Consider the following 14,312-nt stretch of genomic DNA (forward strand, 5'->3'; position numbering starts at 1 on the left):
GTACAAACATTTTAGATGAAGCTCCATTCATTTTTATTACAAGTTACAGAATCGCTAACTGGTATGATGTAAATGCAAGAAAGAAATTATAGTGATTACTGGAACGTGACAATGACCAATTTTGGCGTGACGATAGTAACGAAACGGAACATAAGGACAGAAAATGCTAAGTTTTGCCTTTGAGTGAAACTGTTTTTTCCTGATTTTTTTTCCTGGTAAATAGGACTAAATCAAACGGACATAAAATATAAATATCCACTTTGTCTGAAACGATAGTTTAAATTTCAGGGTCCAGGTGTTTCTTGTTTGGTGTTTACATAAGGTCCGGTATCTTGTGTCACGCTCATCACAGACAAACCACATGCTGTTCGAAGTCACTTCGCGGTTGGTGTTAGTCTTCTTGAATCTTCGGATGTGCCGCCGACTTTGCTAAATCGCCAAAATTTGCATGAAAATGAGGACAAGTCCGCGAAGACGATTAATCTAAGAATATTGAGGGCGAAGCAATTAGCTAAACGGCGACACGTGCAATATATTTTTGCTCATTGATATCTAATCATTCATTATTTCGGTTTCCGGGCCTTTGCACGGTGTTGTTATTTCGGCCTTTGTTGTGTTTTCGTTTCCTCGTTGCGAGGAGAATTGGAGGTTAAAAACTAGCTGTAATTGAAACAGACAGACTTTTGAGTTCACCTTGATGATGCCGCTTGTGAAAGAAGACCTGAAATGTAATGTTTCAGTTGAGTTCTTTACAAACTCGATTCGCCATGGCCATTGATGGAATAACGAAGGTATCATCTGCGCACGTTTGGCTCATGATCCGGGATTTCCCTCCTCAAAGTTGATACCGAAAATATCAATGTGGTGGTTCTATAGTGACGAAAAGACAAACTAAACAAATTACAGAATTGTTTCTCATATTATGACACAATGCAAGCTGCGTGGTGTTTTACAAGCATGACAGCTCTCTAGATATTTCATTGCCTCGCGCCATCTTGCAATCGGATATAGTCCTTTGAACTTCATTCTGCTGAGAGTCCTTCAAGTCGATGAGACATGTATGGGCTGATTCTGGAGAATTTTCGTTGCGTAATACTTGAGAAATATGGCGAAGCTGTCTGGAACAAAATTGTGGAAAAATCTCGAGTGAGGCACCACACTTTTGCAACACACAAAGTCTATTCGGAAGACATCATTGTTCGCCTCATTCAAGCAGCTACAGAAGAGACCAAGCACAGTTCGCAACAAGTTACCGAGGATGTTGGAATTCATTTCCTCGGTTTTATTGGTCAATATGGCTACGACAGAATTTTAAAAGTGCTTGGTAGACATATGAGGGATTTTCTGAATGGCTTGGATAATCTTCACGAGTACCTACGATTCACTTACCCAAAGTTAAAAGCACCTTCGTTTTTCTGCGACGATGAAACGGAGCATGGACTTAAACTACACTACCGCTCCTCACGTAAAGGCTTTCTTTACTATGTCATCGGTCAGATCAAAGCAGTTGGCCGATTCTTCTATCATATCGACGTTGAAGTGGAACTTTTATCTCATACTGAGAGCAAGGAAGGAACGAATGCCTTGTTTCAGCTGACGTTTGACAACAGCGTGTATATGGAATCACGCCGAAGGCCAAAACGACACTCTGTCATTTCATTGAACGGGGATGCCGAAAATCTTAAAATCCCCATGGAAGTATTTTACGAGGTTTTTCCTTTTCACATTGTATTCGATGAGGAAATGGTGATTTCCAGCACGGGTAATAGCTTGGAAGCCGTTCTACGGGGCCTTCCTGGAAAAAAGATTTACTCACAGTTCACGCTAATTCGACCCTTCATGGAATTCACCTGGGAAAATGTGAGTGTTTAACTATTAAGATATTGAAAGTATTTTTATTTGGTTGAAGACTAACCTTGTAAATACAGACACCATAGTCAACTAATGAAAAATGGTGTTGCGTGTCATCTTTTAATTATATTCAGAAATATGCATATGTTTTCCCAATATTCGTACATTTCAATAAGAAGGTTTAATGTTGAAGGAGAAAGTGATCACAATAAATAGCTTTTGTATTGTTTTCATTTCTTGATAAAAATCAACCCTCACCTCAGAATACAAACCAGAGCTGTCGTTTATATTATTTTTTCTTTTCACGAATTAGGGGGTTTTATCTTTAAGAAAAAGGGGATTTGATTAGTGCTAACCTGAAAATTAGCCCTTTTAGTTTTTTCCTTTTATATCCCCCCAAAATTATTTTATTTATCTTTTGAGCCATATGAGCCATAATTCAGTTTATACATGTGGAAACAAAGTTAATATGTTCACATTAACTGGCTATGTTACTGGTCATTTCTATCAAAGCAACCTTCTCCAAGTTATATTTTAGAAATATTTAGTAACCTTGGGGTGTTACATTTAACAGCCATTGGTAGTTTCTTGGTGTTGCATAGCAGATGTGGTCACCATGAGCCATAATACAAAACATCGAAAAGGCACCAACTTATAAACACAGCACCCCAACTGCTACCATTATATAACATATACAGCTTGAAGTCTATCAATTCATGTGATGTTGCTCTGTTGGTTAGGAGTTGTTTAGTATTTTGTTATGTCAAGTCAAAGAGCTTTATTTTAGATACCTTGATGAAATGTTTGCGTATTGTAAAGCCTTCTTATTATTGTTTGATTACTGACATAGTGTGTGACACAACCATTTCTCACATTAATCATGCATCATGCATAAAACACTATAACTGTAATTTTATGCTTATAATTTGATATCAAAAGGAAATGTTGTGTTCTGAATGCCTAGTAGCATTTTAGATATAGATGGGAGAGATAAAGTGTTAAAATGTTTTCATTATAAATCAGTATCTTAAAACTTACAAACGCAACCAAAAAATGATTTCATGAAAATAAAAGGCGACCGTTTCATGATTGAAGAAGAAATAACTCCGCTTCACATAACTCATTGTTTTAATGTTTAAAATAATATGTTATTTCACTCATACAGCCTGTCTTATTGTTAAAAAAATACGTTATTTTACTCTTATAGTCTGTCAATGTAATACATTTTGCCTTTCTCAGAGTAAAGACATTCATGGTAATCCAAAACTCATTTTAAGGTTTGACGCACTTTCAAATTACCAGAAAACATGCAAAATGATTGGCATTCCACGCATCAATGTTATGGTGTATGAGAGTTATTTTTAGAGTTTCTAATGTAATTTTAATTAACACATGTTTTTATTTAACAGTTTTTGGTGTTTCTGTGTTTGTTGAGTCCACTTCCTTTCTCTCTTCAGCCTAAAATAGTAGTGGCAAAGTAAATTTGAAATGTTTTGTTTACAAGAAAGAGAAGTATTGTGTTTGATATTCATATACATACTGAGACTTACTGTCTGGTGCACAGACATTGAGCCATAAAGTAATATCCGTGATGAGATGTGGGTGAACCACATGTTAAAAGTAATGTTCACCTTACTTTCTGTTTGTCTTTTCTAAATCATTTTGTCCCTTTTCCATAAGTAGTTATAGTCCAAGTTTAAGACAAATTTTATCAGTAAAAATAGAGTTGCAGGTGTTAGGGATGTTAACATTGGTGTAAAACTTGACCCCAACCTTGCCCAGTTTGTGGCGTTTATCTATGAAATTAATATTTCATTGAAGTAAACTTCCTCTGTTCCCTACATGTATTTGGGCCAGAAGCAATTTTTTTTATTTTTAGGCAAGATAAAACATAAATATTCTTTAACCCTTTGTTCTTAAGATCTTGTTCTTGTATGGTGCTGTAGGCATACTGCTGTTTAAAAAACAAAAGTGCAGCATTGCAGTGTTTATTAAAGACAACAATAATGTTTACTGTTTTGTTCTGCTTTTCCATGCATTTCCAAGTTTATGAAGTAGAATGTTTTTGGCAGTGGGTAGATGTGCAAGTGGTTTTGAAAAGTCCATTTTAATGTTGTGAACTGTTACTTCTCTCTGAGTGGGGGAGCAGGGTAGGATTTAACCTTATCATTCCCTTGGAAATCATGTGAAGAAAATGAAAATCTGAAGTTTCACTGTGTATTGCAAAAGAGTTATCATTTGATAGATAACTCCATTAAAAAAAACCTTCCGCACACTTGATCATTAGAACAAAACACATTTGTTGCTGTGTATGGTTATGTTTGATTTGTTTTCTCGTTGTTGTTGTTTCTGTAACCCAGGACAACAAGATAAACACATCTGACAGCTTTGGATAAATTAAAAACTTAAGCCCTTTTAAAAGAAAAAATAAAGGGAGGAAAAAAATCAACCATACGAGGACACAGAATAAATCTGAGCCCCAGATTGGATTCGAACCTACAAACCTCTGTGTTCTAGATCACGAACATGGAGGGTCATGGGTTTGAATCCCATCTGGGGCTCAGATTTTTTCTGTGTCCTCGTATGGTTGATTTTTTTTCTCCCTTTATATCTCCCTTTATTTTTTCCGCTATAATATTAAACTCTTTTACAATTTATATTAAGTCAGGTCAAAATCTACGTCCCTCAGTTTGGAACAGCAAACGCAGTGCATTACTTTAACTTAAATCATGAACTTCCTAGAGCAGTGTTTATGTGAGTGTAACTCTCTCATCTGCAAAGGCTCCCACTGATTAACAAAATATTGGAAAATGGTGATAATGTTTAATAATTAAAATTTACATGTATAATATATTATGCAAATGTATCTACATAAAGGTAATCAGATCCATGAGTGCAGGCCTCTGTAGATCAGAGGTGAGAGAAATGTCAGGAGAAATAATATTATGAATTATTTGGGTTAAGAGTGCTGTACTGTACTGTTTCACATCTCATTCAGAAATGTACATTGTATCAAAAATAGGCCACTTCCGAGTTCTAAAAAGCCTCACTTTCAAAATGAGCCTAGCTGCACAACCTTTTGTGTGAAAATGAGTTTTATTTGCATGAAGATGAAAAATGATTTCCATATCAAAGGCTGAGCACCTACCCTTGTTTTGAAACAGAGGCCCGGGGGAACTCAGAAATGGCCTATAGTGACGCACCAGGGATGTAGCTAAGAAAACGCTAAGCAGGCTTTTTTATTTGTCAAGCCGGGTTTTTTACTCAATTCCACCTTCAAAATGTCCCCATGTCTTGGTTTTCCTTCGCAATTTGAACCAGTGGTAGCAGGGCAGTCTATAAGGGCCGGTAGCCGGCCAAAACTGCCAGCTAGTTAGCCATCCTTAGCTGGCTACTTTCATCTCCTTCTACCATAACTGCTAACAAAATATAAGCACCATCGAATAAAATAGTAAAGCATCAGTTTCCCAGTTTTGAATGACATTGAATGCATATTTTATAAACAGGTTTAGACCTGTGAAATGTCAACTATAACGTTCGAAACCGTGCGATGTCTTGGAATGCCTTGGACATTTTGACCGCTTTGTTCCCAGTCTTGCAGACAGTCTTGTATGTATGCCAACAAAACACATGGCATCCGCAGTGGAAAATACCTCTTGAGAACCATTTCTGAGACTCTAAATTTCAAAATGTCCCTGGATGCTTCGGCCCTCAAGAACTTGTGCCTTTGGTGCGAGTTCCGAAGCCGCCTACTATTCATTATCAGCCTGCTACTTAAAAACTTTTTGACAGCCCTGGTGGTGGGCTCTTTTTCAGCCACTCTAGTTAGCCAGCAGCTGGCTCTTAGTGACATGCCTCGATGCATATGCAGAATTTTTTGTTTCGCTTTTTAGAGATTTCCATGGTCATCCTTGTTACTTGATCCCCTTTATGTTTTGGGCTGCTTGTATAAAATTAATACAATAAGAGATTGTTGGTTTCTTGACTCATGTGAGGAACAAAGAGCACTACTCCTAATCTAATACAGGTCATTGGCTGATTTCATGGGGAAGGCAGGCACCTTCATCTAGATCCCTACCCCTCTTCAGCCTCTTACTATCAGAAATTCCACAACAGTTTTATTTGGAAAGTAAGTTGAATGAGTGATTGCTTACAGGAGGTGGTGGTACCTACATATATGTATTTGTTTCCATTGTGAGATCAGATACCATATTTCTAATAGCAGTATTTGTACTTTTAAGGTGAGAACACACACAAATGTTGTGTTTGAAGTCCAGTCAATGGAGGCGGTAGTGCTGCCAATGGACGGTGATCTTCAGAATGGGGAGGTGATGGTGAATGGAACGGAAAAGGAAGGCTCTGGTGACCTGTGTTTCATCCACCTCAAAGGACAGATGTTGTACATGGAGGAGTGGAATTCAATGGTTTACCTTTCAACCCCAATGTAAGTTTTAAGAACACTGGGGCCCGGTTCCTGAAAGGCCGATTAGCGTTAATCCAGGGTTAAAATTTTGTTCCGTTTTTGTATTTCACATTGCTATGCATTGATTTGGGTAACATTTTGTGTTATCATTACTGTATCTCGTAGTAGAGGCTCAGCAGTATTTTGTAACCTCGAGTTGCATGTTCTTAGACAGGAAAACCGTGCTTAAAATTTGTCTTCATCCTGGGTTAAACTTAACCATCTTTCGAGGAACCTGGCCCAGCAGTCTTGATATTCTGAATAACACTGCACAATACAAAGCAGTTCAGAATTAGCATAAACTGCCCTCTTATCAAAGATTGAAGCTGGGTTAACAGAACTTTTAGCCAGTCAGTTCAAGTTACTTTAATTTCTGTTTTTCTTTTTTCAAAGGCTTTTGACTTATGTATGTGGCAAATAGTATTACAGGAGTCGTTTTAACTGTAGCTGTAGCAAATGTTACTGTGTTCCTTTTTCAGAATTGAGAAACTAGAGATGATGCACAGTCTTGGACTGTACATCAATGACCTGAGCATGCATGATTCTAGCAGAGATCTTGTTTTAGCTGGAACACAGCAGTCAGCAGAACTAAGATTGGCCCTTGATCAGGTACCAAAAAAAATTGATTATTGTATGACACTTAAGAAACAGTGTTTATGGTTGAAATTTTTTATAGAGATATGACATGTAGTTTAAAGTGCGTTATCCTGTGAAAGTTACCTCTGATAATATATTAGAACTTCATGTTTTCTCTTTGAACCTCTACCCTCACAAGATGTCTTGAAACTCTTCCAACTCAAAAAAGCTAACTTTGCACCATCCATTTATTAGGAGCTTCTGAAAAGTGCTAAGCTTGAAGAGAGCATGAAAGAGCTGGATATAGAAAAGAGGAGGACAGATTCATTGCTGTATCAAATGATCCCTAGATCAGTGGCTGATAGGCTACGACAGGGTGAACCAGCGCTCAATACTTGTGAGGTATTTACCTTCAATATTTTTTAGATAAAAACAGTTTACCAGCAACCATAACCCTAAACCAACAATACCGTTCACTTTTGTTTCAGATGTTCCATGATGTTTCTGTCCTGTTCAGTGATGTGGTGGGATTCACGCACATCTGTTCACTAATCAGTCCCATGGAAGTGGTCACCATGTTAAACAACATGTACACAGCATTTGATCAGATCTCAGAGGAGCATAATGTTTACAAAGTAGGTATATAAGTAGCAGAGGTCTAAAGTAAGGATACTTTCAACCTTGGGGGAGATGGAGCAGGTAACTCTTAATCCTTTGTTTTTCTTAAAGGTTGAGACAATTGGTGATGCATACATGGTGGTGAGTGGTGTTCCTGAAAGAAGCAAATATCATGCGGAGCATGTCGCAGATCTTGCACTTGACATGATTTCTGCCATGCCAACACTAGTGGATCCATCAAAATCATCCCCTCATCTCCGAATAAGAGTAGGTAAGGACATACTCCTAAGTTGTGCGGCGTACAGAAAGTACAAGTGTAATCTTGGGTCAACCGTTCTTTTAACAGTAGGAAGCTTAAGCAACAACGACGGCGACGGCTACGAAAACGGCGCTAAAAAGTGAAGTCGCGCTGCTTCAAAGTTTATGGCGCTTATTCAATCCCGTCTAATTCGTCAAACGTTGGCAATTTTTTTGGAGTTGAATTCTAAAAGACTGAATGGAAGTTCAGGAATTCGAAAGGAGAGAGAAAGTCGTTATCTTGTGTTCACAAAACTTGAAATTTGGCATTTTCACGTCGTAGTAGTCGTGCAGTAACGGAAACGAAATGTGCAAAAAAGCGTGGTGCACCTTCAAAATTGTTGTTTTGCCGATCTAAACCTATGGCGCCGTTCTCGTTGACGTCGCCGTCGTTGTTGCTTAAGCTCCCTAATGTTACTGGAATGCTGACTTTCAGCTAATGTTCCTAAATATTTACTTTGTCTCAGGAACTTAGTGCCAGACACTTTCTTTTTGAAACTACATACGCCCTTTCTTTTTTCTCACAGGTGTTGCTTGTGCATAGGGCAGTTATGATGAAAACATATTATCGTAGCCATTGTATCGAGTATTCAACTAGCCCTAGACTATGTTTGAGTTTTGTTGCATGCTGAGGCTGCCAACAATTGTCTTACTACTTAAATTTAAATCTTTTATGCAATTTTACAGTGGTTGATTCAGGAGAGCCCCCCCTTATTTTTAGACCAGACTGAGGCCCAAAGGGCCGAAAATTCTTTTTTTGAGAGTGTTCCCCCCCCCCTTATCTAAAGGTCTGGATAACCGGGCACCCCCCTTATCTCAAGGTCTGGAAACAGCACTGAATTATTTTACAATTGTGAAACAACAGGTGTCCACACAGGGATGGTTGTAGCAGGAGTTGTTGGGGTAAAGATGCCTCGCTATTGTTTGTTTGGGGACACAGTCAACACAGCATCGAGGATGGAGTCCACAGGATTGGTAAGTAATTATAGCCATAAGTGTCAGTGAGTTTTATGCCTTATCTGATTTAGTTGTGATTTATGGCATAGGTAGTGTAAACAAAATTATTTATTGCTATCATATACATTACGGTATGTATTATTAATACAGCAGATCGAAGATTTTGGATACAAGGCCTAAACAGAGAGGAAGCGCCTTTTTCCGCTTCCCTTTTCAGCGCAAAATATCGGAAGTGACTTGATGGAAAACTTTGATATAACCAGCAATACGTATACCAGACTGACCAAAACGACGATCGTCTTGTCCAGAGGACGTTCATACCTGTAACAGGCGGGGATAATGAAATAATTGTCTATATATCGCGACATGAGTTTTCACGTACCCATGTCGCGCTATATTAACTATGAACGGTCCATGTACGGCACACATCTTAGCTTCTCAATAGAAGCGATCCCCCGAGTGATAAGATAGGATAGGAGTGACAGAAAAGGCTTTTAATTCCAACAATAACGATGGTCCTTACCTTGCGAAGATTACGGTCAAGAAAAAAATCACAAATGGTATCGCGCTAAGTACCAAAATTCGAAGAAGGCTAAAGATTTGAATGATCACACAGACACTACTGGATTGCGTTTAGGATTACTACCTGAACAGGAAACTCTGGTAACAAGAGGGCTAAATATGACGCCAAAAAAATCAGTCTTCTTTAAACAGCTTTTTGGTCAAAATGGCATACTTTAGGTGGACCCACGCTTAAGTCTTGAATGTAAAGCGAAATTTGCCTGGTCCCTGTACGAAGTTTTCGCAGACCCTCTCGGTCAATTCACTTCGGTGACCTATCCGAGGCGAGCATTTTCGCTTGGACGACGTGACCCCAAGCGCTTTGGCCGCGCGGAATAATGAGGCCAAGGGACTAGGTAAAAGCGAATTTAAGCAGCCGTACGATAGTATCGTCCATCACATATAACAAGCATTTTGTTACAACTTCAAATTTGTCATCCATAGGCCATGAAAATCCACATCAGTGAGACTACTTACAACTGTCTACAACTGGCAAACTACAGCATGAAGCTGAGAGGAAGCATTGAAGTTAAGGTGACATGACACTCTGTAATGATAAATTTTAGTTACATTTCCTTTCCGAGAAGATAATTTGGAAAACAAATTGTTTTACACATTTTAACCACCCACTGTTTTTCTTTTCAGTCTTAATTTCTTATCACATTATTTTAGATCTAAGGGTTGAAACTGTATCTTTCATTTCAAATCATTTGTACGTACAAGAACCTTTGAAAACGATTTGCTTTGCTTTGAGACACAGTGTGGTCAAACGATTTGATTTGCTTTTGGGCATAGCGTGGTCAAATTTTGCAGTGAAACTAGAGGCAAGTGTTGTTTCAATGAATGATTTACAAGCGAATACCTTATGTATCCATGTAAGCCGTCACTTGGGCATTAGAGTACACTTCAGCACTATTAACCGCTATTAACCGACAAGTTCCAAGAGTGACCAAAATCCAGTCTCTCCCAGCAATATCAATACATAGTCTAGAGAAAAGGCTATGATAATTATATGCTATCAACTAATTGTTTTAAGGGGCAGTTTTGTTGGTTTTTTGGGGATATGATGTTGATTTGGGAAGGAAATAAGGGTAGAAAAGGTATACACATAAACCAGCTAATGGGATGAGAGGCACCTTGTTGTGGTGGTGGACTATCTGGTAAATAGAGAGATTAAGATTCACGTTTACTGCAAACGGCAAACGTCAGACTCAGATTGAGAATTTCTCAGAATAGGAAATAAGCAGATAAAAACTGTCCAGAACGATTCCTTTGGTTAAAACTGGCATAAATCTGCTTATTTTTGTGTAGAATAATAAAGAGTAAATAGAGAACAAGAGAAAAACTTGGTCACGTGGAACAAATTCACGTCTGCCGTTTGGCGTAAACGTGAATCTTAATTTCTCTATTGTCTACTAGTTATTCACTTCATACTTTAATTTTTAACAGCCCCCAAATCCAAATATTTTCCAATTTTTCCAACATTTTATGCATCCCCCCCTGATTTTTATACATTAAAAATATTCGAAAAATTATCCAAAAATCATCCAAAAAATATTGAATTAAGGACTCTAACTAAATTGCGTCCTTTTTTGATTGAATGAAATGTTTGCTAGATATTGAAGGAAAGGGGTGGTAATCAACGAACAATAATGCTTTTAACCAGACTACTGCCCCCTGAAGGCAATGTCTGGAGAATTTTTATGTGTAATTTTGGGGTTAAAGGGTTAAGTAAAATTTCCTTTTAATATCGAGGGATCAAGTGCTTTATATTTGAGGGTCATGGTAAGCTTTTTTTCCGTGCCTGTAGGGAAAAGGAGGGATGAAAACATACTGGCTTGTTGGAAGGAATGGAATGGGAGAAACAGCACAGTCGTACATGTCGTTTGTCGGCGGTAGCCATCCAATTGCAATCCACACCGAGTCTGACGATGCTACATCACATCATTCTACCTTGGGAAACATCAATCTTCAGATGAACACGACGGCGGTGTCCGAAGAGGACGAGAAGACTTTGAACGGGGCTGATGAAGGGAATGAAATAATAAACCCACAAAAAGATTGTCCTGTTGCATACTACGGCCATGTTCCCCACACGCCTGCTAATGATGGTGCGCACTTTAAGTGGGAAGAGAAGGTTTGAAATTTTTGTGGTATAATTTTTTTAAAATTTATGTCTTCTACGTTGTTTACATTTGGTCAAAGGAACACTGCCTTTAAATGTCTGAGTCGTATTACTTTTTAATTGTTGAGATTTCTTGTACGATAAAGAGGAAACACGGCTAACTCTTGTATAAAATAGATGGTGAATGTTTTTTGTCGCCTCAAAATGATGAGCTCATACATGTTCGTTGAAAACGGTTCTCCCGAACAAACATTTGTCGTCAAATGGCGCCAGCAATGCCACAGTTTCCGTTTTCAACGCTTCGTCAGTCAAGTGTGAAAAACATTTGAACCGCATGATTGGTCAGGTATCAACATTTTCAACGGTAAAAAATGAAAGCCTTAGCTGTAGTGTACTTAGTTTTTCTGAGTTTATTCTTTTAGTATCTGAGTACAACACCCCTTGAGGTTGAGATGCAAGGTGCTATTCCAACAAGTGTATCGTGATTGAATACACTACATTTGAAATTTTAACTGTTATATGTACTCTCTGATTTTCAGGGCAATTTAAACAATGATTCTTTGGTCAAAGAGAATTCTTCTGCCGTAGATGAGCAGGCCAAATCAAAGAAGGAAAATAAGCCCTCTAACACCGCGTCAACATCATTGTGTAATCTTTTGTAACTTATTACAATTGGTTTTCTATCGAGTGTTCGGTATTGAATTGGAATTATTATTTTTGCATGGGAGGTGTCATTGTTTTTGAAAATTTAATTTTTATTCTTTGGGTTTGTACAGTACTTCAAGGCTGTTTTGAACTACTTTTAAATTTTTTATTTTCTATTTAGTTATTTCCTTTTTTACTGTATTGAAAATTTTCAGGATATTTTTATTTTGTACGTTGAACGTCACAGATATCCGATATCTAACATAGCATAAGGGAAAAAGCACTTTGAAATTTATTCTAAACTATTTAAAGCGCGTTAGTAAGATGCTTTGGAATTAAGTTATTTGGGTTAAGCTGTATTAATTTATGATCGTAATTGTCGGGGCAAATGTCCTCGCATTTCATATCATTGAGAAAAGATCTAATTTATGTTTGATATGGGGTCACCAAAAAGGATGCATTTTAGGGAGGTGATCCGTTACCCCTTCGAGAAACGGACTACATGCGTGCTTGAGTACTTTAGAAGGGGCGGGGTAGGCTTTAAAAAGATGGGTTTTACTTGGGCACCATAGACAGTTACAGATTTAATATAGGTGTTCGCCGTAGAGAGGTGACATTCTAGAAATATATGTTTCGTAGTTGGTGATGCTTGCATACCTCAGATAGGTGGACTCCTTAAGGAGGCCGTCACCTTAAAAGTTGGGGGGTACATAAGAGATGTACACACCTCAAAGACGTCGGTGCCTCAGAGGTTCGGAATCTTAGTAAGGTGTGTGCCTCAGAGTGCTTGCTCTCTTAACCATAAAGATGTTTAATTGGCATCTCAGTCGTAAAAAAAAACTGTATCAGTTAAGATTACTTTTTATTTTATTTTATTTTTTTACTGCTTTAATGTTTATTTCGTGCTGTCTTGTAAATGTATATTATTTGTGTTTCCCGTTGCATCTTACCTGAAGACTCACCCCATCTTCCTGGTTTCTAGTTGGTCTGAAGCACCAAACGCTGTATATCGTAATTAAATGAGTATACAATTTAACCGAAAAAGGTTCCATTTTCAGGGAATTTATCAAATGACCTGGTTTCGAAGCGGTTGGCATACTGGGCTTCTCTTACTGAAATGTTAATAATGTTGTTTGATGCAATTAGTACTTAATTGTATCACAGCAAACAGACACTCGAACCAAAACAAATTAAACTCAGGAAAAGAGTCCTAATACAACAGAGTCAATACCCGTTGGCCCCATAAACTAAACTGAAGTTAGCCTGAGTATCAGGCGTTTCTGCGGAAAAAAGGGAAAGATGGAGTCGAAAAAGGGAGAGAGTTATACTCAGGCTAAATTGAAGTTGTATTTCGAAATCGTGGCTCTTGTTCTGATAAACGTTTTGAATTGTGGGCAAAATTAGCGAAAGCTGATAGCGTCGGTCTTGTTGATTAAGCTGCGCTGGGCTTGTCTATTGACGCCGATAAACCTTCTCTTGACACTAGAGAGCCTATGGGTTCACTAGATAGCGCTAACGTTAGTTTGTAGATAAACTCCTTTGAGTTAAGGTGTTTGACGTTCTAAAGACAAATATGTCAGACATGATCTAAATCATTTCAATTAATAATACTTATGAACAAATTCTTGTGGGGTTGTATGATTCTAATTTTGAATTAGGTTTGAATTTTTACTGGGCTTTGGAAAAGTTAATTTATATTACAACTTGAAACGATTGAATACGTTACGTAATCGTATTTGGAGCCAGCCAACATATTAATGTATAATTATTATGTTAAGTATGCAAAATAATTTGTACATTGAGAAGGGAAAGTATATGAATATCGGGCAGGGTTTGCAGTTGCGGCGTCTGGGAAAAATACTGCTTTGTTATTTATCTGGGTTAGTCGTTAATTTCCTGTCTCAGTAAGTGTATAACACATAAGTGTGGAGCTCATCGTGTTGGTCTTAAGAGCTCTTTTGTAACGAGATCTTATATTTGCAATTTATCTTCCACCTGTTGGTTCACACTCACTAAAAAGGCCGTTATTTATAAATTTGATGCTAATATATGGGAGAAATATTTTCGCTGAAAGGGGGAGATCAATAGGGGAGGCGGGGCAAGGGAGGAGGGTGACAACCCCAATTGTTACATTACCAAGGACCTAAAGTAAATAATGCGAAAATTCGACGTCGAAAATGGGGGGGGGGGGGGGGGGGGCGCGGGGCACGGGAGGAGGGT

General features: G+C 38.0%; 1 protein-coding gene across 1 annotated transcript; it reads left to right on the top strand.

Annotated features, from left to right (window-relative positions):
• Positions 1 to 336: 336 nt before the first annotated feature.
• Positions 337 to 14,277, top strand: LOC140941319 (soluble guanylate cyclase 88E-like). The gene is made up of 10 exons (XM_073390300.1): positions 337 to 1,860; positions 6,093 to 6,295; positions 6,793 to 6,922; positions 7,145 to 7,291; positions 7,378 to 7,524; positions 7,619 to 7,778; positions 8,670 to 8,779; positions 9,767 to 9,856; positions 11,133 to 11,459; positions 11,987 to 14,277. The coding sequence occupies exons 1-10, from the start codon at positions 1,057 to 1,059 to the stop codon at positions 12,107 to 12,109; spliced, it is 2,241 nt and encodes a 746-aa protein (XP_073246401.1). The 5' UTR covers positions 337 to 1,056; the 3' UTR covers positions 12,110 to 14,277.
• Positions 14,278 to 14,312: the final 35 nt, after the last annotated feature.

Source organism: Porites lutea, chromosome 6, assembly GCF_958299795.1.
Source record: "Porites lutea chromosome 6, jaPorLute2.1, whole genome shotgun sequence".
Classification (NCBI taxonomy): Eukaryota; Metazoa; Cnidaria; class Anthozoa; order Scleractinia; family Poritidae; genus Porites; species Porites lutea.